The sequence below is a fragment of the Bos indicus x Bos taurus genome, chromosome 3 (assembly GCF_003369695.1).
Source record: "Bos indicus x Bos taurus breed Angus x Brahman F1 hybrid chromosome 3, Bos_hybrid_MaternalHap_v2.0, whole genome shotgun sequence".
NCBI lineage: Eukaryota > Metazoa > Chordata > Mammalia > Artiodactyla > Bovidae > Bos > Bos indicus x Bos taurus.
Genome location: NC_040078.1, coordinates 30762022 through 30789515, shown reverse-complemented (window position 1 = coordinate 30789515; position 27494 = coordinate 30762022). Strand labels below are relative to the sequence as shown.

The window sequence follows — 27494 nt, the reverse complement described above, 5'->3', positions numbered from 1 at the left end:
TTCAATAAGTCGCGAAGCCCTGGGAGATGGGCGTGGGAGTTGTCCAAACTGTGGCTATGAAGTCCTCCCGGACTGTTCAGGGGGCCCCAGGCGATAGCCACGTTCAGATTCTGGCTGAAAGCCAGGGGAGGGAGCTTGGGGTAAGGGGAGGGCCCTGAGGGAGGGGTCAGACTCCTTAGCAAAGAGTTAATGGGAAGAGGGGGAGGGGATAGGACGAAGAGACCGAAGGGAAGGCTCAGGTAGGAAAAGAACCGTAGAGGGAAACCTGGTGGGGGGAGAAGGGATCCTGCCGGATCTGGGGTCGGAGTTGGGGCTTTCTCCCCTCCAGCACCCTCACCCTAAGACCGCCAACTTCCAGCCGCGGCGGCGAGTTTCAGTTTCATTTCTACGAACCCTCCTGCCTGGGCCGCAGTCGCCGCCGCGATGCCCAGTAAGTTCAGCTGCCGGCAGCTCCGGGAGACGGGCCAGAGATTCGAGAATTTCCTGGTCGATCGGGGACAGGACAGGGAGACAGATCGCGAGCGGCTGAGGACCATTTATAACCAGGACTTCAAGACCAGGTACGGGCCGGCCCACTCCCCGGCCCCGAAACGCGGGCCCAGCTTACCGCCGCTACCCCCGCGGCGGGGCCACTCTTCCCGCCCAGGGGCGCGGGAGAACGGCAGCTCCCCCAGTGGCTCCGGCGGGTCCCGGGGCCGCGCAGCGCCCCCTCCTGCGCGGTGCCCACGCCCCGCCCGCGCCGCCAGCGCCGCCAGCATCCCACCCGAGCTCTGCCCCTGCCGGGCCCCTGCGCCGAGTCCGGGCGGAGAACCTCCCCCACAGCCTGCTCCCCCGGCGGCGGCGCTGGACATGTCTGGGGGAGCCGGGTGCTGCGTCCACGCGCCGCCCGCGGGGGTTGGGGGCTGAGGGTGGTAAGCGCTCGGCGTGGGGGAAGGGAGCCCAGGCTTTGCAGAAGAGCGGGGAACGAGCTTCCTGCTGAGGGCTGCCCGCCCTGGCGCGAGCTTAGCGGGGACCTCCGCCCCTTCATTGAGGGGCTGCTTCCTCGGGGGTTCACTGTCCCAGAGAGCTGAAGAGACCCAGTGTAGGAGCGAGAGTCTCAGGGAGCTCGGGGAAGAAGGAAAGGGCACCAACTGCGTACGTACCAAACCTCCATTAGCACCTGTGGCTTCTCCATGGAGACCCGCGCGGGGGCCGGTCTCCTCGAGGCCCCTTCTCATCCTGTGGCTAAACGCTGTTTGGTCCTCCTTTCCTGTTCCCATTCAAGTGAAAAGCATAGAGACTTCTCCCTGTCAAACCACGGAATTGTGCTTCAAAAACACCTCTATCAACAGGCTGCAGTCTTGGGGTCTTGGGCCAAAGACCAAGAAATAATTTAACAGGGATAAATGTAAAGACTTAAATAAATACTGGGTGGTGGGAATTTAGGCTTACTAACAGACCTCTTGAAAAAAGATCTTGGTTTCAGTAGACCAAAAGGCGGGTATGGCTGCTTATAAGAGCCAAAGAAGTGTTAGACTGTGTTTTATAAAAGTGTGGTTTAGGGCGGGGGGCAGGAGGTAAGTGATTTTCCAGGTTTACCGGATCATTTCTGGAATATTGTTTTCAGTAATGACTGTCACGTTTTAAGAGGGACATTTAATGGGTTTGAGTAGCACCTGAAGGAGCAAAGACGCTGACCTGTTTTATGTCCCCACACTGTGCTGGGCACTGTGGGGAATATACTGATGGGAAAATACATAATGCCAGTGGAGCAGGAGAGGCTGTGATATACATACAGTATGCTGCAATAAATAGTAACATAGCATGAGGACTATAATACCGATAATAAGAAAAATGCTGGAGGAAAAATAAAGAGAACAATTACCATTGAGTCACATCATCAACACTGCACATCCATGAATTCACCTGTGTCCACAAAAATAGGTACAACGCGACTGAACAAAAGTCGACTACTTCTTTTGGCTCTGTTAAAGAGACTATCATTCTGATGCTTGTTTAAATGGTGAGGAAAGCTGTTCGAGACTATTGCAGTAGGTACGGGCTACAGTCTACGGGGTCGCAAAGAGTCAGCAGGACTGAGCGACTTCACTCACTTCACTCACTCTCTCACTGCCATGGGAGGAGCTCTTTCTCAATCTCAAAACAGCAAAGACAGCTGGGATTTATAGCCAACACCGGAGTGAGGGGTTCTTGAATGAAGAATCACTCGGAGACAGCGTTAAGGGTTTGAGGGTGGGGCAAAGTTGAAGCCTAAGGCAGAAGAGGGTTGAGAGGGGCCTGACTGAAGTTTCTTCAAGGAGAGGCTTTGTCAGATAGCCACAAACAGGCATATAGGAAACCACATATACCATACATTATGAGTGAATCTAAGGGATTTCAAAAGTAATTTTTTTTAGTATGTACTTGTTTTTAGGCAAGTAAGATACAACTCCCCTGTAGTTATTAGGGAATTTGATAGAGAGGATGGCATTGACCTTGTCCTTTGCTTTGAAGGCTAGATAGCATTTTAGTACTTGGAGAAGGAGGAAAGGCTTCTATGTTGATTCATTCTTTTTGTGAAACCCAATCAAAGAAATGGAGAAATGTTGGCCTTGGAAAGAGAAAAAGTGGAGAGGACAAGGTAGTTATTGGTGAATATTTTAAAGACTGTCCTGAGGGGAAAGGATTATACTTTGGTGTCATTTCAGAAGGCAGAACTGGGTTCACTCAACATGGCCCCTCGGGGAATTCCTTGGTGACCTAATGGTTAGATTCCGGGCATTCACTGCACTTGCTTGGTTTCAGTCCCTGATTGGTTAAGTGAGATGCCGCAAACTGAGTGAATTAAGTGACATAGGCGGAAAGAAAAAAAAAAATACACCAAGTGGAAGAGATTTCTGTTCTGATTAGAGAGAACTTTCTTATGCTGTGACCTCACGGAAATTCATTGCTTCTTCTCTGGGCTCTCATTGCTCCTCCTTCGAAGCCTGATTATAGCTGGGTGACACCCTACCTTGTGTTAGAGCACGTCTCTCCACCAGACTGTAGAGCCTCTGAACACGGGGACAGGCCTTTCATCATGTTGGAGCCTTCCCTCAGTCTCCAGCGTGGAGCCTTGTATGTATTAGATGCTCAATAAATGCTTCCCAGACTCTAAAAGAATTAGTAAGTAGAGTTGATCTACAAGGGAAGAGGTTGTAGGGGGGCTATAGCAAGTTACCCTGTATCAGGAGTTTTGAGCGCTTCCCCCACTGAGAAGAATAGGTCCCTTCCAGCTATTAATCGGTTATTTTATAGTTTTATGAAGTACCCTGCTCTCAACTCTTATTAACTTTTCCCACCTCTTGTTATTCATTTGGCAAATATATTTAATGGGGGCTCTACCATTTGCCTGTGCCCTGCTTCCTGCCTCTAAAGAGTGTAGGCTAGTAGGGAGTGGCAGATGTGTAGATAAACATGACATTCTGAGCTTCAGGAGCTAGGATCATGTTTCCATAGCTGGAGTTCAAATTCTGACTCTGCCACTTACTAGTTGCATTTGATTTTAACCACGTATCTAAATTTCCCTAACTGTTAAGTGTGTAAAATACTGCCTTTCTCTCAGTTGTGTGAGGCCAAAATAAAATATCATAGGTAAGGCATTTCCCCTGGTAACAGAGTGCATGGGCTTTGGAAGTGGCAGCTATCATTAACATTGCTGGTTAGGAGTCCGTTATGGAATAAGCACTGGCATCATGAGAAAGTTTCTGAGAGGAGATCATTCCTGCCTTGGGCAAGAGGCTCATTCTTTTATTTAACAAATATTGGCTGAATGCCGTCTATGAGCAAAACAAAACTGTGAATTGCTGTAGATACACAGAAGGAACTTAACTAGGAAGAAGGAGGCAATTAAAGACAAATACTTAAAAAAAAAAAAAACTTATTTAACTACTGTTCTGATAAGTGCTTGTGAGAAAAAGCCCAGGATGCCCAAGACTATGACTTGGAGACCTGACCGAGTCTAGGAACCAGAAGTTCCTGGAGAAAGTGATGTTTGAGCAGAATCTCGAATGATAAATGGAATTAGCAGATGTAAGACAAGGGGAGGGCAGTTCAGGCAGAGGAAGTAGCACCTCCAAGGCTGGAGGTGAACTCCTGTGAGCAGGTGACATGAGGTCAGAGGGAGGCCGGGGCTGGATTGGGTGGGCCATTGTAGGCCATGGGGAGGTGATGTGGGGTTTTTGTTTTTAATCTTAACAGAAATAGGAAAGCACAAAAAGTTGCAAAGTAGGACACTGAGAGAATCAGTGTTTTTAGAAAGATCATTCTGGACCTCTATCCACAGTGAAAGTTTACATTTTACTTTCAGTCACTTAGTAAGTTCAGTCGCTTGGTCATGTCCAACTCTTTGCAACCCCATGGACTGCAGCACGCCAGGCTTCCCTGTCGTTCACTATCTCCCAGAGTTTGTTCAAACTCATGTCCATTGAGTCGGTGATGCCATCCAACCACCTCATCCTTTGTCATCCCCTTCTCCTCCTGCTTTCAATCTTTCCCAGCATCAGGGTCTTTCCCAGTGAGTCAGCTCTTCACATCTGGTGGCCAAAGTATTGGAGCTTCAGCATCAGTCCTTCCAATGAATATTCAGGACTGATTTCCTTTAAGATTGACTGGTTGGACCTCCTTGCTGTCCAAGGGACTCTCTAGAGTCTTCTCCAACACCACAGTTCAAAAGCATTAATTCTTCGGCGCTCAGCTTTTATAGTCCAACTCTCACATCCATACATGACTACTGGCAAAACCATAGCTTTGACTAGATGGACCTTCGTTGGCACAGTAATGTCTCTGCTTTTTAATATAGGGTCTGGTATACACAGCTTTCACAGAACAGTATGTGTCCTTAAAACAAAGCTTGGCCTCATTCTCTAACTTCTGATATTTTTTATTCTAGTTTACTTCAGTTGTACAAAAGCCCTGGTCTGGTCTTTACCCATTGAGAGCTGCAATCCAGTTTGTAAAACATAGAACTAGAAGTCCCATTAAGATCATTTCTTAGGTAGCTAGTCAGACAAGAGCAGGTCCTGCCCCATTCTGGATAGGGCCATCTTTCCCCCTCCCCCCACACCTGGACACTGGTGACCAGAACACACCCAGACATCCTCCCTTTTTTCGTTAGGAACTGCTAAGTTTCCAGCCAGTTTCAGGACCAAGCAAGATGTCAGGAACACAGTAGGGCTTTTCAAACCACCATCACCAGTTGGCTCAGGTACACCGAGACCTAAGAGGTGACTCAGAGTAACCAGAGGCTCATTATGCTATCTTTATAATAAATCAGCATTGCAAGTTTTTGTACCTCCCCCTTGCCCCCATAGGTTTTGCCTGGGTGCTTATGGGTAAACACCTGCACATGATAAAAGTTAAATAACCTAAAGCTGTCGATCAATTTGTCAGTCAGGTACCTCAGGACACCAGGAAGGACTTTCCACCCTTCTGTTAAAACCTACCTTGCCCTCACTGCGGGGCTGCTTCTGGTTCCCAGATAGCCCACTCTCCTCCCTTCTCAAGAGTATACTTTCGCTTCACCTAAAAACTCCTGCTGCTTGAAACTGCTTTGTCTCTCAGTTGAATTCTTTGCCTCAAGAGGACAAGAACTGAGGAATGGCTATTCTGCCAGTAACAATCTGATATTGTGTTTTGAAATACCATTCCTCAGGCTAGTAGGCTTTCCTGAACCAGGTCTAAAAAATTAGTCATCTTCCACCTAACAAACAACAGAGACCAGGGGCAGGGCGATACACACCCAGGATATCCAACTGTGGCAGAAAAGTCTGGAGGGGAGTGCGGTGGTACAATAGCTGGGGTGGCTGAGCTGCCATTTAGAATGGGTGTGGGGTGGGAACCTGTCCTTCAGTTTCTTCCCTAAAATGGAATGATAATAGTTGCTGCCTCAAAGGGTTGTTGTGAGGAGTAAATGAGATAATGCAAGGATTTTCTTAGAACAGCAGGTAGTAAGTGCTTAATAAATGTTTTCTGTTTCTGTTGATGTATCGTTTTTAATGGTGGAGCATTCAGGAGAGCCATATTAAAGGGTTAGATTTAGTCCTGCAGTCTGTGGAGTCAAGTTGGGGGAAATGATCTGATTTGTGTTTGCTGATAACTCCTGTGGACTCTATAGAGCTTCTCTGGTGGCTCAGATGGTAAAGAATCTGCTTGCAGTGCAGGAGACCCAGGCTTGATCCCTGGGTCATGAAGATACCCTGGAGAAGGGAATGGCAACCCACTTCAGTAAATGGCATGGACAGAGAAGTCTAGTGGGCTACAGTCCATGGAGTTGCAAAGGAGTTGACGTGACTGAGTGACTAACACTTTCACTTTCACTTCCTGCTGACTCTTAAAGGGATGGACCATTAGAGAGGTGTGGCGTCAGAAGCAGGAGGAACAGTTCATAGGGCTTGGGAAGATGATGAGATCATCAAGCAGTTCACAGAGGAAATATAAATGACTAATAAACAGAAGGAAAGATACTTGATTATGGTCGTGATCAGGGAAATGAAAATGTAAACAAAGTACCATTCATTTGAGCAAGCTTGGGGAGTTGGTGATGGACAGGGAGGCCTGGCATGCTACAATTCATGGGGTCGCAGAGTCGGACACAACTGAGCAACTGAACTGAACTATTCATTTGCTTATCAGATTGTCAAAAATTTAAAGGATTGAAGGTTTCTGGTGTTAGGGTCTAGGAAAGGGATTTTCTCGAATTCTTTTCAGTGAGAATGTAAGTTTGTACAACTTGTTTAAAGGACAATTTGGCAGAACTTATCAAAGTAAAGGGGACTTCCCAGCCGTCTCAGTGGGAAAGAATCTGCTTGCCAATGCAGGAGCCACAGGAGACCCAACTCTGATGATGCCTGGGCTTGAAAGATCCTCTGGAGGAGGAAAGGGCAATCCACTCTAGTATTCTGACTTAGGAAATTCCATAGACAGAGGAGCCTGGCAGGCTACAGTCCATGGGATCCGAAAGAGACACAACTAAGCGACTAACAACATCAACAGTATTTCTTATGTGAATACAAATCTCCAGGACTTTGCTGGTGGTCCAGTGGTTGACCACAGTTTAAATGCAGGGGTGTACACACATCAAAGTAAAGCTTCTTCATTTTCTTTGACCCAGAGGGATGGTTATTGTAACATTTGAAATAGCCAAAAATTTTTGGCACCCTAGCTATCTATTGCTGAACAAATAGTTAAACCCATCACAATGCATTCATACTGTGCTATCCTCTGCCACCATTCAAAAGAACTAGGCGGCTTGGTAAAATGTTGTCATGGTGTCCATGGTGGTGAAAGAAGTCTGTTGCAGAATAGTATGTGTAGCACACAAAAAAATATGTGTACTTAAAATATATATATATTTTTTAATGCAAGAAAAAGAGCCTGGAGAAGTATACATCAAACAGTTAAAGTGAAAGTGTTAGTCGCTCAATCATGTCTGACTCTTTGCCACCCCATGGACAGTAGCTCGCCAGGCTCCTCTGTCCATGAATTCTCTGGGCAAGAATACTGGAGTGGGTAGCCATTCCCTTCTACAGAAGATCTTCCCGACCCAGGGACCGAAGCAAGGTCTCCCACGTTGCAAGCAGATTCTTTACTGTCAAACAGTTAAGCAGGTAGTTGAGAGTGAAAGAGTGGGAACCCTTAATGTTTTGTCAGGTAATGAAGGCAAAAGGAGAAGGGGGTGGCAAAGGATGAGATGATTAGATAGCATCGTCAACTCAATGGAACTGAATCTGAACAAACTCCAGGAGATAGTGAAGGATAGGGGATCCCGGCATGCTGCAATCCATAGGGTCTCAGAGTCAGACACAACTTTGAAACCAGCACGCAGGTACCTCTCATATCAGCATCCCACCTACATTGCCACATTTTGTTCCACACTAAGGTATCTCATATCAATTAGGGTATTTTTGTTATTGTTTTATTTTAAAAGGATCGTGTTATACACATTTTCCATCTCCTGATTTTCTTACTTGTCAATGCATCACGGAAATGACTCCTAATTGTCTGGTATATTCTTCTAATTGCATTATTGGGTTTTTTCCTCAACATCTAATTATGACAAATTTCAAACATAATGAAAAGTTGAAATAATGTGACATTTAACAACCATATACCCTTGTTACTGAACACAAATTGGTGTGCCCCACGCATATATGACGCCAAATAGACCAAACCGTCAGAGTCGGGAGCAGAGAAAGGGTTATTACAGGGCCAAGCAGTGAAAACAGGTGATTTAGGCAGCTCCCTGAGGGTTTTCTAGGAGAAATTGTTATAGGCAAAATTTGGAATGAGGGCTGCAGGGTGAGTGACTTTCTTCTGATTGGTTGGTGGTGAGGTAACTGGGTGGTGCTCCAGGAATATTGTGCTCTGCCTGAAATTACTGTCATCCACCTGGGTGGTGGCCTTAGTTCCTCGCAGGCAAAGCTATTGTTATGTGTATTCCTTGAGGAGGAAATAGGACCCTGCCCCAAGGCTGCACTATTGTTTCTAGACTGCAAACCCCCCACATCCCCCTTCCCCACCTTGTTTCCGTATTTCCCTCTGTTCCCCGATTAACAACTGTTTGAATCTGCCCCTTGGAACGCTGGGAAGGTCAAGGAGGCTGAATGAAGTCTATTTCTACAAAGCAGCAGCAAGGGACACAGATAGGCTTTTGTGCCCTGGAGGGCCCCCACAGGGTCATACTTTGTTTCACCTCACCTGGATTTCTTTCTTTTTTCTTTTTTTGAATTGCACTGAATTTTAATTGAAAACATTAAAACAGCCTAACTACTTATAATGAATTATAAAACTTTGATAGTTAAATTGTAGTATCATTTATGAAGCTTTAACCTTCATCATTTTGTAGACCTGAACCATTTCAGAGGAAGTTTGTGAAGACAAGGTCCAAACTATTTATAAATTAAAACATGGAGAAATGAAATAGAGGGAGAACAATATCTATACACAGCTGAGCATAAGTGTTTTTTAGCTCATGTTTTGTATAGGAAAAGGTAAGAACTAAAAAATGTAAAGTGATCCATTTTCAAAAATAGCTAGCTTTCAGTGACACCTTGCTGGTGTAACAGCCATAAGGAGCTATTCAGATCAGAAAAGTTGCTCAGTCGTGTCCGACTCTTTGCAACCCCATGAATCGCAGCACGCCAGTCCTCCCTGTCCATCACCAACTCCCAGAGTTCACTGAGACTCACGTCCATCGAATCAGTGATGCCATCCAGCCATCTCATCCTCTGTTGTCTCCTTCTCCTCCTGCCCCCAATCCCTCCCAGCATCAGAGTCTTTTCCAGTGAGTTAACTCTTTGCATGAGGTGACCAAAGTACTGGAGTTTCAGCTTTAGCATCATTCCTTCCAAAGAAATCCCAGGGCTGATCTCCTTCAGAATGGACTGGTTGGATCTCCTTGCAGTCCAAGGGACTCTCAAGAGTCTTCTCCAACACCACAGTTCAAAAGCATCCATTCTTCAGCGCTCAGCCTTCCTCACAGTCCAACTCTCACATCCATACATGACCACAGGAAAAACCATAGCCTTGACTAGATGGACCTTTGTTGGCAAAGTAATGTCTCTGCTTTTGAATATGCTATCTAGGTTGGTCATAAGGAGCTATTAGCCATATAAAACTGGAAAGTTGGCAAACAAAGGGAAGGTGGGATGCCTAGGATTTTTCACCCGGGGTTCATTCTATTGGTGAATTCAAAACATAAGGGTTTCACACAGGCTCACCCTATTGGTGAATTCAAAACATAAAAAAAAAACGGAAAGAGGTGCACAGGAAAGGAGGAAACAAGACGTCAGGGAGGGGCCGGCCCATAAAGAGGAAAACAAACCTAGGCGACTTCCAGGAAGATGGTTCACTGCATAGTACTCCAGTGAGGAACTGGGAGAGGGGCTTGCATGCTAGGATAACTTGCTTTGTGTAAGGACTGTGGGTGTGCCTGCCCATCAGACACCTGATTTTGCAAGACCACAAAGCTTCGCTTTCCGCTATACCTCATGTCTCCAAGTCCATTCTTGAGTTTGGGCTGGTGAGCATGTTCCTCACAAAAAACAATTTAGCTCATGTCACACAAAACAAAAGCAGGTGCAGTAGTAAAAACTGAGTCATGAAAATCCAAGTCAATTACTTTTAGCACACCTCTTTTCTTTCCCCTGGTTTCTTCTATGCTTGAGTCTTGAACAGGTATCCACTTGATGGGGTGCTGGCGATATATAGGCCACGGAGGAAGTTTCCGCAAATCCGGCCATAACTATGTAGACATTCCGCCCTAACTGTTCAGCCAGGTACCCGTAGATAAATCCAACTATTGCAGAAACAAAGAAAATTCCCTCGAACATCTGTTCGGCTAGCTTCTGGCCTTTGTAATCCATTTGCAGAGGCAGCAAGCACGAAGGCAGGTGGCAGAGTGAGGGCAGCCAAGATGCAGGGACAGTAGGGTCCGAGGTCAGCTTCTGAGCACAGCTCTGCGGGCCTGCAGATCAGGGCGTTGCAATGGCCACTCATCTAGATTTCTTAATTAATATTTGACACATGCCTGCCATCCATCTGTCTTGCTATATTTATCTTGCACCATGTGGGCATGTGAGGATCTTAGTCCCTTGACCAGGGGTGAACTAGTGCCCCCTGCAGTGAAATTGTGGAGTCTTAACCACTGAACCAACAGGGATGTCCCCATCTAGCTATCTTAATTTTTTTGATGCATTTCATAATAAGTTACAAATACCCCTGAACACTTCAGCGTGATTGTTGTTATTACAACTATTGATCTAAGAGTTAAAAATTTGTTTACAGTGGGGTTTTTTTTGGACCACTCTGCACAGCTTGTGGGATCTTAGTGCCCAGATCAGGGACTGAACCCACTCCGTACGTAGGCAGTAAGGAGGCAAAATCCTAACCACTGGACAGCCAGGGAATTCACATGTTTACCTTCTTTTTTTTTTTTTAAAGTAAAATTTACCTACCGTGAAATAGACAAGATTTCAAGTGTCCCATTCTGTGAGTTTTAATGAATCCATATACCTGTGTGCAACACCCTATCAAGATATAAAACATAACATCACCCCAAAAAGTTCCTTCATCTCCTGTCCTATTTAGTCCTCACCTTTACCCACCCAGTGTCCACTGCTCTGATTCTTTTTTTTTTTTTTTGAGATACTATCTATTCTAGAACTTTATTTAATGGAATCAGGTAGTATGTACTCTCTTATGTAAGGCATCTCTTGTTCGGCATAACGTGTTTGATATTCACGCGTGTTCTGTGTATCAGTGGTTTCTTTTTACCACCAATATTTTACTACCAATTCTTTCGGTATTCTTTTACCACCAATATTTCTTATGGGCTTTCCTGGTGGCTCAGTGGTAAAGAATTAGCCTGCCAAACAGGAGACTTGAGTTCAATCCATGGGTCAGGAAGTTCCCCTGGAGAAGGAAATGGCTGGGTCAGCACGGCAACCCACTCCAGTATTCTTGCCTGGAGAATCCCCATGGACAGAGGAGTCTGGCAGGCTACAGTCCATGAGGTTGCAAAGAGTCGGACTTAGCAACTAAACAACAACAACAGTATATCTTATATGAATATAAATCACAGGGACTTACCTGGCAGTCCAGTGGTTAAGACTCCACGCTTGCAATGCAAAGAAAGGGCTTGGGTTAGATCCTTGGTCCAGGAATTAAGATCCCACATGCAGCTCGCTTGGCCAAGGTGGGGGGAAAAAATATATGTATATATGCACACATGCATGCTAAGTCACTTCCATCATGTCTAACTCTTGGTGACCCTATGGACTGTATAGCCTGCCAGGCTCCTTTGTCCATGGGATTGTCCAGGCAAGAATACTGGAGTGGGTTGCTGTGCTGATCCAGGGATTAAACCCATAGCTCATACATTGTGGCATATTCTTTACCGCTAAGCCAACATGGAAGCGTGTGTGTGTGTGTGTGTGTGTGTGTGTGTTTATAGCGGTTTTATTCAAAATAGCCCCAAACTGAAAACGATGACCTTGAAACCCTGATCTACATACATGTACTGGAGACTGTGATCTTGGGCAGATTGCTTAACCTCTGTTTTGGTAGTTGGCCACAAAGTCTTTTTTAAACTGGTCTTCTGGTGTGACCTTGCCTGCTGTTGGACTGTACAAGTTTGGACAATACATATAACCTGACACTTGATGTTCCAGGCCATCACACAGCATTGCTGGCAGCCAGAGGTTCAGTGTTTGCATTGTTAACCTGTTTCGTCTATAAAATAACAGTCTGGAATTGCTTGATACTTTTTTCACCCATTCTCCCGGCAAGTCTTTATTGGATAAATACCAGTGGTAGGTCTACACGATATGTTATAGTCATGTTACATTTTTTATGAATTTTTATTTCATGAACAATATAATAATATTTTTATTAAAAAATCAGAGTATTATGTTTGGCTTTACAAGAAACCATCAAACCTTTTTCTAAAGTGATTGTACCATTTTATAGTCCATCCAACAATGCACGAGCATTCTGGTGTTTTTGTATCCTTGTCAACATTTGGTGTTGACAACCTTTTACATTTAGTCTTTCAAATGGATGTGATGCATTCTTTTAAATAGCTGTCTGATATTCTGTAGTACGAGTGTTTATAGCTTATTCAGCTATCTCCCTATGGATGGACATTTGTTTTCAATTCTTGGCCAATGTGAAGGACTTTACAATAGGCCTCCTTGCACATATGTTCTTATATGTTGGTATGTTTCTTTTCCATGGATACATTCCCATGAGTTAAAGGATACCTCCATATCAAATGTTAGGAGATGTTGCAGGATGTTTTCCAAATGGTTGTAATAGTTCCACTTTCTACCAGCAATGTATGAGAGTTTTCTTTCCCACATAGTAATACATGTTGTGACTGTTTTCTTTTTTGTCAGTCTCATGGAAACAAAATGGTACTTCATTTTTACTTTAATTTGCATTTCTCTATTTTTGGAGAATCTTTTCTTACCCCTGAGTCGTCGGAGTTTGCTCTTTAAGTTGAATATTCTGTTATTCTATTGAATTGTTCATCTTTTTTCCCCTTGAAATCCAAATGACTAGATGTTTAATGCAAGAATTGGTGCTTTTTTTCAACAATATGTACTAAGTTTGTGATTTAAAAAAAATTTTTTTTTTTTTTAAATTTTTATGGATGTCACGTTAAACCAAGTGAACTTGGATAGTGGTAATAGACATGAAGAATAATTTGAAAGCTATTAATACTTAGGTGGTAGTACCTTTCTCCTAGAGGAGGGCATGGCAACCCACTCCAGTATTCTTGCCTGGAGGATCCCTTGGAGAGAGGAGCCTGGCAGGCTACAGTCCGTGGGGTTGCAAAGAGTCCGACATCTAAAGTGACTTAGCACACAGGCATAGCACCTATCACAGAAGCTGCAAAGCTTGCAGAGTTCCTCCTGCTCATGTGTCAATGCAGAAGCTTCCAAAGATGGAAGCTTTCACCTTAAAATTGTACTTTTGGGCTTCTAAAAGCCAGATCTGGCCATCTTGGGCCTGGTAACCTCTTTCTAGAGATAAGTAGCGTTTCCTCTTTTTAGACAGGATTTGTGCTCCTGGGTTTGCTCAGTCCCCTCAGGGTCCTGTTTTTTCTCTACCACTAAGCGGAGAGCTCCAGGGTGTTTCAGGGCACATGAGCTTTTGTTTGTTTAGACTTGTTTAGTCCCTTAGTCGCATCTGACTCTTCTGTGACCCCATGGACTGTGACCCACCAGACTCCTCTGTCCACGGGATTTTCCAGGCAAGAATACTGGAGGGGGTTGCCGTTTCATTCAGGGGATCTTTCCAACCCAGGGATCAAACCCGTGTTTCCTGCATTGCCTCTGGTTTCTTTACCACTGAGCCACCAGGGAAGCCCCTGGTTAGAGTAGTAGATTATAGAATATTCACGTAAAAAGGATATGGGTAATCCTTCTTATACTAATGACTCAAAAGTAGGACCTGAGATGGCTGCAGGTATCAAAGATACCTGTGGAGTCTGGCATCTGTGGCATTTGAGTGTGTGCCGATTCATGGAACTTAGTGACTCACTGACCAAGGGGCCCTGATGAAAGTTACCAGGGTTGATTTCAATCCCTTTGCCTCAGCCCCTCAGCAGCAGTTGAGCCCGATACCTGATTGTGAGCCTTCCTCCTGATTCTCTTCCCTCTCCAGGAGCTTCCTGCTCTGTTTTCTATCCCTCCCTGGGTTGTGCTGACCTCAGTGGTTCTTAGACGACTCACTCCCTGAGAAGATCCTGAACACTTCCATAGTTGTAAATACTATTGACGTCTCCCTATTTTTAGGGTCTGCTTTGACTTTGGCCTGAGTTCTTAGCTTTTGATTCATGGAGCTAGCTGCCTGTGGACCATGGGGATCTCAGACTGACCATGTCCAGATCCATATGTCCCTCCAGCCTCTTCCTCCTCCTGTGTCTCCCTCCTATCTCAGGAATAGTCCCTGAAGCCAAGCCACTGCTTTTGGTGTTGTCCTTGACTCCTCCCTCTTCCCAGCCTACATTTGCTCTCCTGTCCGAAACCAAAATCTGCTAATTTTTTATTCTAAATATCAGATCTGTCTCCTCTTCCATCCTGACCACTGCCTTGTTCAGACCCTTGTCAACTTTGAATTGGACGGTTGCAATGGCCTTCTTCTAACTGGTCTCCCTGCCTACAGTCTTGCCTCCAGCAAATCCATCCTCCATTCCTGATGCCTGGGTGATCTGAAATGCAAATATGATCTTGCCACTCCCCTGCTTAAAACCCACCAACATGGGGTGGTTGTGTAACCACAGTGTAGCCTCTGGTGCAGGCTGGAAGTAAGTTACTACTCTTAACTACTACTGCTGCTACTAGTACTACTAGTACTACTAATAGGATACTAATAATAGTAGCTAACATTTCTTGAGCATTTTCTATTGTGTTTTCACATGATTTACTATCTTTTTAAGACAAATGAGAGCCAATTCAAAGTTTTCTGAATGGTGTCACTCACTTGCATGGGGGGAGGGAGAGGGGCAGAGTTATAGGCAGGGGGCACCAGGAAAATGTCCTTAACCTTAACTGATCTTATTTAATGCTGGTGAGTGACCATGCTGGTTGAGCCTTAATAGTTCAACAGAGATGGCCATGGTTCCTAGGAACTAGGATTTGCTTTCATTCCCCTCAAAGCATGGAGGGAGGGTGGTCAGCTGTCCAGAGCGTGAATGTGTCTATGACGTGTCACATGTGGGGTTGTCCTCTGGCCCTTAAGTGCCAGTAAAGGAGGAGAGCTGCTGGCCTTCAGGGTCAGGTGCAGGCTTCATGGCTTGGCGTGCAAAACTATGCGAGACCTGGTCCCTGCCCACCTCTGCTGCCTCCTGCCAATCCCTCCTTGCACTCTTCACTCTAGTACAACCAGACTGGATGTGATACTAATCATAGTGCACCTTACTGAGATCTTATGTGCCAAGCACTGGGTTAAGTGGACACCACAGTGTCTGTGTCTCCTGTGATCCACGCAACCACCCCGGGAGACAAGTCTGCTGTTACCCCATTTTATAGAGGAGCAAAGTGAGGCTCTGCGAGGTACAATGACCCAAGGTGACCCAGCTAGTGTCAGAGTGGGTGGTCCCCCCAGCTCCCCCCACTCGCGCCCCCACACTTCGGTTCACACTCTGTGCTCCGTCCTGCACTTGAATGACACCCATTCATCCTTCAGGACTCAGTTCTGACGCTGTTTCCTGGGGAAGCCGCCAAGTCTGAGCTCCTCCCCTCTGAGCTCCAGGCAGGGGCTGGAATTAATGTGTTCCCTCCGTGCTCCTCAAGGCCTCTTTGAACCCCCAGCATCTAGCACAGTGTCTGGCACATAACAGGTCTCTGTAAGTGTTTGTCAAGTTGACTAAACTGAATTCCAGGCACTGAACCTTGGGATTATTGTCCTTCTGACCACTTTTCCCTGTCTTCACCTTCTCTAGGCCCAAACAAGCTATTTGATCTCTGGAGAGGATCCTTTCCCTTCCTGCTTGGGTTCTACCTGCACCCTCTGACTTCGGGGGGACACTGCTGTCTGATCAGCCACCTTGCCCACACACCCTGGACACCTGCACTCTCTGCCCCCTCACTCCTCACCAGCGGGCTGGACCTGGGATCCACTCCCCACCACCACCCTACCAATCAGCTTCTTCGGCTTCCCCCTCTGCCTTAACTCTTTCTGCTTCAGTGTTTATATCTTTTCTGTCCCAAATTGCCCCCACCCTGCCCCAGGTCTTCATTTTTTACTCTCTCTTCCCTTAGTCCTCCATCTCAACAGCCCACCATTGGACTTTTCTCCTCAGAAGTGCAACGTCCACCACCTGCTGCTTATTTAAAACAATCATATTTAGTCTTGGGGAGGGTCCCCTTGCCTTCCCTGAAAACATTAAGAAGTCCTGCCGTCCCGGCCTGAGTCTCTGTCCCCAGCCCCATCCTGTCCCGCACAGAGTGGCTCTCAGACGCCCTCCCCAGCTTGCCGCCCCCTGGCCCTCACTCCCCAGTCTCCTCTGCTCCCGGCAGCTTTGGGACCCCTGCCCCTGGCTTCTCCTCCATGCTGTATGGAATGAAGATTGCCAATCTGGCCTACGTCACCAAGACCCGAGTCAGGTTCTTCGGGCTCGACCGCTGGGCCGACGTGTGGTTCCCAGAAAAGAGGAGAATGAAGCCGGGGTTGGAAATGAGCAAACACCACAGGTCACTGCTAGCCACTATCTTTCATGACAGGTGTGCTTGTGTGTGACGGGGTGTGCAAGAGGGGCCTGGGCGTGTGGGAAACCGTGTGACTGGGGCTTGCCTCGGCTTGGCGGGGGTGGGGTAGGGGCTCCCTCCTGCAAGAACTGAGGGGAGGGCAGGGAAGGAGCTAATTGGCCTGAGTTGGGAGGTGGGTTTCCTGAGCATAGCTGGCACTTGGCCATCCTCCCCATTCTATGACTTTCCCGAGGGCAACCCCCAGTCCTGTCTGCTCCTGCCCCAGTCCTGCCTGCCCTTGACTCCCGCTCTCCCCAGGGCTGAGTATATGCATGGGAAACATGGGGTGAATGTGGAGGTCCAGGGGCCCCATGAAGCCCGAGATGGACAGCTCCTTATCCGCCTGGATTTGAACCGCAAGGAGGTGCTGACCCTCAGGCTTCGGAATGGAGGAACCCAGCCTGTCACCCTCACCCACCTCTTCCCATTCTGCCGGACCCCCCAGTTTTCCTTCTGCAATGGAGACCGGGAGCTGCCCTGCCTCCTGGGCCCAGGTGAGTGGGTTCTCAAAGAGCCTCTGGTGGCCAGAGGCCTGCCCTAGGAGGGTCTGTTGCTTCAGGAATGTGCTGTTGCAGGCTGGTGGGGCTTGCCTTGGGGTAGGGGCTATCTGGGGGATGTCAGGGTTGGGATGCTCCTGGGCAGATCCCTCCCCAACCCGACTCACTCAGCTGCCTTCTCCTAGGTGAATGCTATGAGCTCCATGTTCACTGTAAGACCAGCTTTGTGGGCTACTTCCCAGCCACAGTGCTCTGGGAGCTGCTGGGCCCTGGAGAGCCAGGCTCAGAAGGAGCTGGCACTTTCTACATCGCCCGCTTCTTAGCCGCTGTGGCCCACAGTCCCCTGGCAGCACAGCTGAAACCCACGACTCCCTTCAAGCGGACCCAGGTCTCTCGAAACCCTGTGGTGACCAGGCGGATAGAGGAAGGAGAGAGACCCGACCGGTAAGTCCTCCGTCCAGCCCAGTCCAGGCTGGTGGAGGGGGGGGTCCCTCCCCACATCACCATGTGGGCCCCTTTCCTAACGGTGAGTTCTTCACTCCTCCAGACCTCAGAGACCTTTTCTGTCTAAGAAGAAAAGCAGATATGAGGACAGTGTGGAAAAGTTTCAAGTATTTTTGACTGTATGAAGGATTATCAGGCAGCTGGGGTGGTCATGTTTCTCTCTCTCTCCCTCTCCCTCTCCCCCTCCCCATCATAACAGCTTTATTGAAACAGCTTGCATACTATACAATTTATTCCTTTAAAGTGTACAATCTGTGGTTTCTTTAGCATATTCACAGTTAGGCCCTACCATCATCACAATCCATTTTGGAACACTTCATCACCCCCAAAAGGAGCCCATACCCTTTAGTTATCACCCGTTTTGCCCCCCGGCCCCTCTGCCCCCTCGCCTCCTAGCCCTCACCAACCACTCTTGTACTTTCTATAGATTTCCCTCTTCTGGACATGTCATATGAATGGAATCATATGTGTAGACATCTCTTTTTAATATGTCCAGGCGTTCACAAAATACTGAGCTATAAAAGCAAACTGTGAGACCACTGTGCTCTTTCTGCTGAAAATACATGTATAGGGGAATTCCCTGCGGGTCCAGTGGTTAGAACTTCAAGCTTTCACTGCAGGGGGCACAAGTTCTATCCCTCATAGGGAACTGAGATCCCACAAACCATGCAGCGCAGCCAAGAAGTTAATTAATTAATTGGCTAATTAATTTAAAATATATTTGTATAATACATATTGACAAAGAAAAATGTCTGGAAGGCTGCATATCAAAAAGTTAACAGTGGTTATCCCTGGATGGTGAGCATGTTGTTTATTTACCCATTTATTTGTTAATTACCTCTTTTCTGATTTTTTTTCTCTAATGAACATGTATTATTTATATATGTATATAGATAACTTCACAGCTTGTGGGATCCTAGTTCCCCAACCAGGGATCAAAGACAGACCCCCCTCTGCCATGGAAGTGTGGGGTCCTAACCACTGGACTGCCAGGGAATTCCATATATTATTATTATTATTATTTTTAATGCTTTCAAGTATCATGCTTTCTAAAAATGAAAATGGTCCAGCCTTGGCATGAGCAGCCTTATGAGACAGTGAGTCCTCTCTTCTAGGGCAAAGGCTACTGACCCCTTTCAACAATAGTATTGAAGCAGGGCTTTGTGCCTCCCCCAGGGAAGGGCCTTCTCAGTCTCTGAAGGTGAAGGGTCTCTGTGTTTGTAATGGCTTTTCTTGTTCCCCTCCTGCAGTGCTAAGAACTATGACCTGGAGTTCAGTTTGCCACTGGGAACATACTATCCACCTCCCCGCCTCAGACAGCTGCTTCCCGTCCTTCTTCGGGGAACAAGTATTTTCACTGCCCCAAAGGAGATTGCTGAGATCAAGTAAGTACCATCCTTCTGCACCCTTCACACTGCTTTATATGTTTCTTCTCTGCTCACTTCTTGCTTCTGCCCCATGCCTCTGTCCTCAGCCTTCCATGCTCAGTTCATTCATCCCCTGACTGGCCAACACACCATGTGCCAGGCTGCATTCAAGGTGAATCACTCACATGATGGCCCTGACATTGTAGTTGCATTTCTCATCTTATCTTATGTAGTGATGAGTACTATGAAGAACTAACTAAAGTTAAAGCAGGGTAAAGGATGGGCTGTGCTGTTTTGCAGAGGACAGCTAGTCCTGGCCTCTTCGAGGAGGTGATATTTGAGCGGAGAGTGACATTTGAATGAAGTGAGGGTGTAAGTCATGGGAGGATCTTTGAGAGAGGGTGTTTCCAGCTCCAGGATCCACAATGCAGGTCTGAGGTTGGCGGGCAGGGACTCCCTTCTTAGAGGTCTCTGACCCCCATCTGCTTCTCTGCTCTTCTAGTCTTCCCTGATTCCTGACGTTTTCATAGTCTCAGGGCTGCAGAGGGAGAGGTGCTCCGGGACACAGGGTTTGCCTGACCCATCCTGTTCCTATCCTTCCCCTCCCACCTCCCCACCCGTCACTGCCAGGGCCCAGCTTCAGACAACCCTGAAGTGGAGGAACTACGAGGTGAAGCTCCGGCTGCTGCTGCACTTGGAGGAGCTGCAGATGGAGCACGACATCCGGCACTATGACCTGGAGTCGGTGCCCATGACCTGGGACCCCATAGATCGGAACCCCCGTCTGCTCACGTTGGAGGTCAGGGCTTGGATTGGTAGTAGGGAGAATGGACTCAAGTTAGCCAACCCACAGACTGTGGGCAGAACAAAAGGATAATGATGCTGTTCCTGTCCCAGAGGGCTCAGCAAGGAGCAGAGTAGGGATCTGGGCCCCCCAAAAGAGGCGTCAGAGCAGGGTAATAGAGAACACAGGGGTTTTAGCCCAGACTTTGCTCTGTGACCTTGGGCAAGTCTCTCGTTATCTCTGGGCCTTAGTTCGCTCACCTGAAAAGCATGGAGCTGAACTAGATGATTCGTGTTCTTTTTTGTTTATCTGTTTGGGGTTTTTTGGCTGCACTGGATCTTCATTGCAGCATGCAGGCTTAGTTGCCCTGCAGCATGTGGGATCCTCGTTCCCCCCACTGGGGATGGAACCCAAGTCCCCTGCATTGGAAAGTGGATTCTTAACCACTAGACCACCAGGGAAGTCTGGAAGGTAATTCTTAGAGACCTCGCCAGCTCTTAGATGTTGAATGTGTATACATAAGTCCAGAATTGCACATGAGGACGGATTCCTGCACCCATTTGCTGAGAAAGGCACCAAGTGACAAGAGACAGCAAGTGAGGATGATCAGGGAAATTTTCCTGCAGAAACTGAGTTTTGAACAAGATTTTAAAGGCAGAGTAGAAACTGAACTGGCCAAGAGGGCAGCTGGACTTACTGGGAACCTGACCCCGGGGTCTTGAAATCGTGCCCTGGAGGGTTGCCAGGACTCCTGGACTCAGCATCTCTGAGCAGCTTGGGCAAACTTGTCCCTTCCCCATCTCCCCTGACTCTTGCCCTGTCTGGTGGAAGAGGAAAGAAGCAAAGCTCCCTGAGCCCCAGGGTAGAGGTGGCTCATCAGACCTTGTGTTTCAGGAGGGGGTCTTAGTGGGCCCTCCACTGGTCGTCTCGGGCTAGAAGCTTGCTGGTGCTTTGCTTCCTAGGTTCCTGGGGTGGCCGAGAGCCGCCCCTCAGTGCTGCGGGGGGACCACCTATTTGCCCTTTTGTCCTCCGAGACACATCACGAGGACCCCGTCACCTACAAGGGCTTTGTGCACAAGGTGGAATTGGACCGGGTCAAGCTGAGTTTTTCCACCAGGTAGGTGTTGGAACCCTGAGCTGTAGGAACATCTACAGACGGCCCAAAGGCCAAGGGAGGAGGGTGTTTCTCCCGAGAGTGAGTGGGACCCCAGGGACAGAGCAGGCAGCAGGGGACCCTTAGGTACCTCAGCAGCTTCCTCTCCTAGAGGATTGCTTACAGGTGTGGGAAAGCGAGTGGGGTTGGGGTAGATGGAAAGAGTCCTGGCCTTTTATTGCCCACCCCTCCTTACTGGAATGCTTCCCCCTCTCTCCCTTCCCAAAGCCTCCTGAGCCGCTTTGTGGATGGGCTGACTTTCAAGGTGAACTTCACTTTCAACCGCCAGCCCCTGCGGGTGCAGCACCGTGCCCTGGAGCTGACGGGGCGCTGGCCACTTGAGCCCATGCTCTTCCCTGTGGCCTCTCGTGGAGTCCCACTGCTGCCCTCGGATGTGAAGCTCAAGTGAGACTGTGGGCAGGGGATCCAGGGCCACTTGAAGTATGGGTGTAGGGGATGCGGTCAGGGAGGCTTCTAGGACTCGACAACATCGTGTTTGTGGCACTCTGCCAGGCTGTACGACCGGAGTCTGGAGTCAAACCCGGAGCAGCTGCAGGCCATGAAGCACATCGTTATGGGCACCACCCGCCCCGCCCCCTACATCATCTTTGGGCCTCCGGGGACAGGCAAGACTGTCACCCTAGTGGAAGCCATCAAGCAGGTGGGGCCTGAGCCTGTGGCCTATAGTCTATGGCCTACACTCTGAGTCCCCCTGGAACCAAGCAGCTGTCCCCAGGTTCCACTTCCTTCCAGCTCCCCAAACACACGCCCCTGAGCTGGCACCAAGGGCCAGTGTGGCTTTGAGCACTGTGTGCGCGTTGAGTATTGCACGACTCCACGTTGCAGTTCATGTCTGTCATGGTTGTTGTGTTCAGTCGCTCAGTCACGTAGGACTCTGTGACCCCATGGACTGAAGCACGCCAAGCTTCCCTGTCCTTAACCATCTTCCAGAGCTTGCTCAAATTTGTGTCCATTGGTCAGTGATGCCATCCAAGCATCTCATCCTCTGTCGTCCCCTTCTCGTGCCTTCTGTCTTTCCCAGCATCAGGGTCTTTTCCAATGAGTCAGCTCTTCGCCTCAGGTGGCCAAAGTGTTGGAGCTTCAGCACCAGTCATGGTAGCCTTTTATATTTACTGCAGCAGTTTTCTAGCATAAAGTCCTGTTTGGACTGCAGTGGGCTGGGGATCAGAACTTGCCTTTTTAGTCACTCCCTCCCCTAGCAATGGGAGAGAGATGCCACACTGCGCCAGCCTGAGTCACAACCACACTTCTCTGCACCACCCCTCCACCGGGAGACCAGAAGCTGCTTCCCACACTGTGTTTATCCCCACCCCAGGTGGTGAAGCACTTGCCCAAAGCCCACATCCTGGCCTGCGCTCCGTCCAACTCAGGGGCTGACCTCCTCTGTCAGCGCCTCCGGGTCCACTTACCCAGCTCCATCTACCGCCTCCTGGCCCCCAGCAGGGATATCCACCTGGTCCCTGAGGACATCAAGGTACCTAGGGAAGGCAAGCGGCTGAGGGACAGTGGGTGCTGCTCTGGGTAAACACTAGGGTCAGGAAACTAGGAGACCCTCATTCTGAGATACTCACTGTGTGACCTTGGGTGGGTCAGGTGCCCTCTCTGGGCTTTAGTTGTGTGTAAAGTGAGAGAAAGTAAATAAAATTGCCTGGGGGCCCCGGAGCCAGAGTGAGGATGAAATTGGCAGTGAAGCCAAGCTGACTCCTTTCCCTGCCCAACTCTCAGCCCTGTTGTAACTGGGATGCAAAGAAGGGGGATTTTGTATTTCCTTCCAAGAAGAAGCTGCAGGAATATCGCGTCTTAATTACCACGCTCATCACTGCCAGCAGGTGGGAAGTGTGTGTGTGTGTACATCTCTTAATGTTGTGTTAGTAAAGAGGTGGCAGGCTGGGGAAATGGGGAAGGATGGTTCCTGGGGACTTGGGGGGAGGGCCGGCCTAGGTGAGCATTCAGGTTTGACAGTCTGGGTGTGACCCCTGCCTGGCCTGACACCTCCCAGGTTGGTCTCAGCCCAGTTTCCCATCGATCACTTCACACACATCTTCATCGACGAGGCTGGCCATGCCATGGAGCCAGAGAGCCTGGTGGCCATAGCAGGTGAGGGGTTTGAGGGGGCTGCAAGTATGCCCCACATGTCGTCAGAGAGGTCCCACCACATACCTTTCTCCCCATCACTCCCCACTTTCCAGGGTTGATGGAAGTCAAAGAAGCAGACAACCCAGGAGGGCAGCTGGTGCTGGCAGGAGACCCTCGGCAGTTGGGGCCTGTGCTGCGTTGCCCGCTGACCCAGAAGCATGGGCTGGGGTACTCACTGCTGGAGCGGCTGCTCACCTTCAACGCCCTATACAAGAAGGGCCCGGATGGCTATAATCCCCAGTTCATAACCAAGCTACTGCGCAACTACAGGTACCCCACACCCTCCGCCGGCCCAGCTGTAGCCTCCATCCCACAGTCCTGTTGCTCAGAGACTATACAGTGCAGAAAGACTGTAAACTGGAAGGTCTCCTCTGCGGTCCCGTCACTGCTGTTTGTAGATAGTGTGACTTAGCAAGTGCCCTCACTCTAGAGCAGTTTGCCTATTTGTATATCAGGGCATGGTCAGTGGTTCCCAGACACTGGAATATGTCTGAGGCAGGTCCCAGGTGAAGTTTCTAGGCAATCCAAGGATAAATGAGAATAATACAGACAATTAATGATTATTCAAGTTAAAGAGCTGTATACTTTTTTTAGTCAGTGAGTTTTGCATCTGAAATGCTCAGTTGGGTTCCTAGGTGAGTCCACTAAGAATCTTTAGTTCCTTAGATGAGTCCACTAAGAATGCAAATAAATGTTAGCTATTGTGTTAGTACTGCTTGTATTTTGGGAATTTTTTTTTTTTTAGTTCTACCAGTTTATTGCTACCAACCCATCTCCCTCTGCCCTCATGCACACATGCTCAGTCATGTAACCCCATGGAGTGCAGCCCGCCAGGCTCCTCTGTCCATGGACTTTTCCAAGCAAGAATACTGGAGTGGGTTGCCATTTCCTCCTCCATATTTTTTTATTTAAACACATTATCTCATCCAGTAATGGTGATAGTCAGTGATACATGTTTTTGTATTATCCTTCCTTGGCAAAGTTGAGACTTGAGAATGGGTCCCTAATTTCTTGGTGTTTTCTTTTAAATTTGAAATCTGTGGATTGGATGCTTTCTGGAGCCACATTTGGTTCTGCTTTCTGTGGTTAAATGTGTATGTGTTAGTCGCTCAGTCATGTCCGACTCTTTGTGACCCCATGAGCTGTAGCCCACCAGGCTCCACTCTCTGTGGGATTCCCCAGGCAAGAATACTGGAGTGGGTTGCCATTTCATGTTCCACGGTATCTTCCCGACCCAGGAATTGAACCCAGGTCTCCTAGTGCCCAGTTGCAAAAGCTGTAACTGAATGAGTCTACTATGCAGTGGGCAGGACAGGATGGTGTCTGAGTAGGTGGAGGGGAGCCTACCCCTGTCTGGTCTTGCTCTTCCTTCCTCCTCCTCCTCCTAGGTCTCACCCCACCATCTTGGACGTTCCTAACCGGCTGTATTATGATGGGGAGCTGCAGGCCTGTGCGGATGTCGTTGACCGAGAGCGCTTCTGCCGCTGGGAGGGTCTGCCTCGACAGGTGAGGCTGAGAAGGGCTGGGGCTCAGGCTCCCCCGACCTGTACCCCAGCTCCCTCTTACTGAGGGTCTGGGTAGCAGGAGTCTCTGAGTGGAAGCCACAAGCCCTGCCCTTAGTTACCTGGGATCCCCCATTCCCTGGAAGGGTTTGGGGGTGGAAGGGAAGGGAATCTGGGAGGTCCAACTGAACGTTTCCCCTAACCCTGTGTCTAGGACTTTCCCATCATCTTTCACGGTGTAATGGGCAAGGATGAGCGTGAGGGCAACAGCCCGTCCTTCTTCAACCCAGAAGAGGCTGCCACAGTGACTTCCTACCTGAAGCAGCTCCTGGCCCCCTCCTCCAAGAAGGGCAAAGCCCGTCTGAGCCCCCGAAGTGTGGGCGTCATCTCCCCATACCGGAAGCAGGTCAGGCCCTCAGTTCCCATCAAGGGAACATTCCCATACCTAGCCAGACCGCTAGGCAGAGGCTCCAGCTCAGGCCTCTCTGCCGGCCCCATATCTCAGAAGAGCTCAGAGGTCAGTTGTACCTCCTCTTTGCCCCCCAGCTCCCTGGCCTCCTGCCTGGCTCCCTCTTGTGCTGGGGTAATGGCAGGAGAGAAAGGCACCTGTCCCCATCTTCCAGGTGGAAAAAATCCGTTATTGCATCACCAAACTTGACAAGCAGCTTCGGGGACTAGACGACATCAAGGACTTGAAGGTGACCCTCACCACTGTTTCACACTCCCTCCCTGACTTCTGTTTCCCTCGATCCCCCACTTCCAGACACCTCCTTGGGTCCCTGCCCTACTGTTCCTGGGACAGCCCCAGCCCCTGCCCCACCCTCGCTGCCTGAGACGGACTTGGGCTTTCCCCTGGCTTCTCACTGCTGGAGATCCCAAGTTGTAGGTCTGGGCTGGGGCCAGGAAGCCTGTGTGTTTAGCAATTACCCCGAAGGATTCTTAGGATCAGGCTGACTTAAAGTCTCTACCCTAAGGATAAAGTCCAGTCTCCCAAGCCAGCCCGACCTGTCCTGTGATGATGTCCCCACTCACCTCTCCCACCCTGAGTCAGTTGACAGCTAGCTCCACTCTTTCTCAGATAAGAATCACCTGGAGAGCTTTTAGTGCTGCCAGGGCCAGGGTTCCACCCAACCAATTAACACAGCTATCTGGGGGCAGAGCCAGGGCAGCTGTTCTTTTATGGCTCCTCAGGTGATCTGCGATCTGCGCAGCCAGGGTTGAAAATGGGTACTTTAGGAGTTAGAGGCCTCTCCGGTGGAAATTCTGATTCAGGTGGTCTGGGTTAGGGCCTAGAGTTACTTAAACAAGTACTGAGTGATTATCTTCAGGAAAGTCTGAAAAACTCTGCCGAGTTAGTATTCTTTGGAATCCTGTTTTCTTTCCTTAGAAGCCTTTCCAGTTCCCACCACTTTAACTGGATTCACTTTTCAGGTTTCAGCTAGCGTAGTGTAGTCCTGTCCTCTTTCCTGGCTGCCTCCACTGTCCTCAGGCTCTGGTAGGCGGGGCTGGTTCCTGGGTCCCCTGCTGAGTGCCTCTGGCCCTGCTTCCCTCCCCTCTAGGTGGGCTCTGTGGAAGAGTTTCAAGGCCAGGAACGCAGCGTCATCCTCATCTCCACCGTTCGGAGCAGCCAGAGCTTTGTGCAGCTGGATCTGGACTTTAACCTGGGTTTCCTCAAGAACCCCAAGGTTGGAGGGCTGGTGGGCTGGTGGGCACTCCTCCTTCCAGGGTGCCCTTCCCTTCTGTGACCCCCCCACCACCTCTTCTCACCAGAGGTTCAATGTGGCAGTGACCCGGGCCAAGGCTTTGCTCATCGTGGTGGGCAACCCGCTCCTGCTGGGCCACGACCCCGACTGGAAAGTGTGAGCATCCCACCCTCCGTCCCTTTTGATGGCTACAAGCCTTGTTCAGTCACTAAGTTGTGTCCGACTCTTTGAGATCCCCTGGACGGCAGCACACCAGGCTTCCCTGTCCTTCACTATTTCCCAGTCTGCTCAAACTCCTGTCCACTGAGTCAGTAACCCACCCCCTAGCCTAGGAGAGCTGTAGTTTTATGAAGCACCCTTGGGGCTCAGGTAATCTTCCTTCTGTTTTATCTTAACATCTCCATTTGCCAAGGTTAAGCAACTTGCCCCCAGGCATAGGCCGGTATGCAGGACCCAGGCTGGGCATCCAGCTTCTGCAGGCACTCGGCCAGCCCTGTGCAGCTGTGTATGAATGCTCCTGTACCCCACAGATTCCTGGAGTTCTGTAAAGAAAACGGGGGGTATACTGGGTGCCCCTTCCCTGCCAAACTGGACCTGCAGCAGGGGCAGAACTTACTCCAAGGTCTGAGCAAACTCAGCCCCTCTACCTCAGGTATGGCTGGGCCAGGGTGGGCCAGAAGGGGGGCAGTGCTGAGGGAGGAGGTAAGTGACTAAGACAAAGCTCACCCCCTCTCTTTCTAGGACTCAAAAGTCACGACTACCTCCCCCAGGAGCGGGAGGGTGAAGAGGGCCTGTCCCTGCAAGTGGAGCCGGAGTGGAGGAATGAGCTCTGAGGACCGCCCACCTGACCCTGTAGGCTGCTAACAATTGGGGGAAGGGGGAGGAAGTACCACTGAAAAAAAAAAAATGTTATTCTTTGCCAAAGTCTCTTGTCTCCTCAGCCAGGCCCCAGCTTTCTAAACTCCCAAGATGACCCCAGAGGGGAAGGTGGAACTGTCACACCCTGCCCAAGGCCAAACCCACCCCACCCCCCTTCCAGGGGAGGAAAGCCAGTG

At 49.0% G+C, this 27494-nt stretch overlaps 1 protein-coding gene across 2 annotated transcripts; it reads left to right on the top strand.

Annotated features, from left to right (window-relative positions):
• Positions 1 to 150: 150 nt before the first annotated feature.
• Positions 151 to 27363, top strand: MOV10 (Mov10 RISC complex RNA helicase). 2 transcript variants are annotated; one of them, XM_027536144.1, is made up of 21 exons: positions 151 to 239; positions 359 to 560; positions 16545 to 16718; positions 17031 to 17266; positions 17455 to 17713; positions 19024 to 19158; positions 19771 to 19939; positions 20887 to 21041; positions 21306 to 21482; positions 21591 to 21738; positions 22414 to 22572; positions 22824 to 22927; positions 23098 to 23195; positions 23288 to 23504; positions 24623 to 24740; positions 24951 to 25142; positions 25360 to 25434; positions 26296 to 26421; positions 26507 to 26595; positions 26970 to 27091; positions 27181 to 27363. In XM_027536144.1, exons 2-21 carry the CDS (start codon positions 424 to 426, stop codon positions 27270 to 27272), a joined length of 2982 nt encoding a protein of 993 aa, XP_027391945.1. In that variant the 5' UTR covers positions 151 to 239; positions 359 to 423; the 3' UTR covers positions 27273 to 27363. The 2 variants fall into 2 exon arrangements, with proteins under 2 accessions (XP_027391945.1, XP_027391943.1); XM_027536142.1 differs by having other exon boundaries at positions 16545 to 16748.
• Positions 27364 to 27494: the final 131 nt, after the last annotated feature.

Excerpts from the sequence above, each read along its gene's own strand:
- MOV10 (XM_027536142.1), top strand. The coding sequence starts at position 424 with ATGCCCAGTAAGTTCAGCTGCCGGCAGCTCCGGGAGACGGGCCAGAGA. Across the intron at positions 21,483-21,590 it reads CCCTCGGATGTGAAGCTCAA|GCTGTACGACCGGAGTCTGG; the intron begins GTGAGACTGTGG and ends GCACTCTGCCAG. Across the intron at positions 26,422-26,506 it reads GTTTCCTCAAGAACCCCAAG|AGGTTCAATGTGGCAGTGAC; the intron begins GTTGGAGGGCTG and ends TCTTCTCACCAG.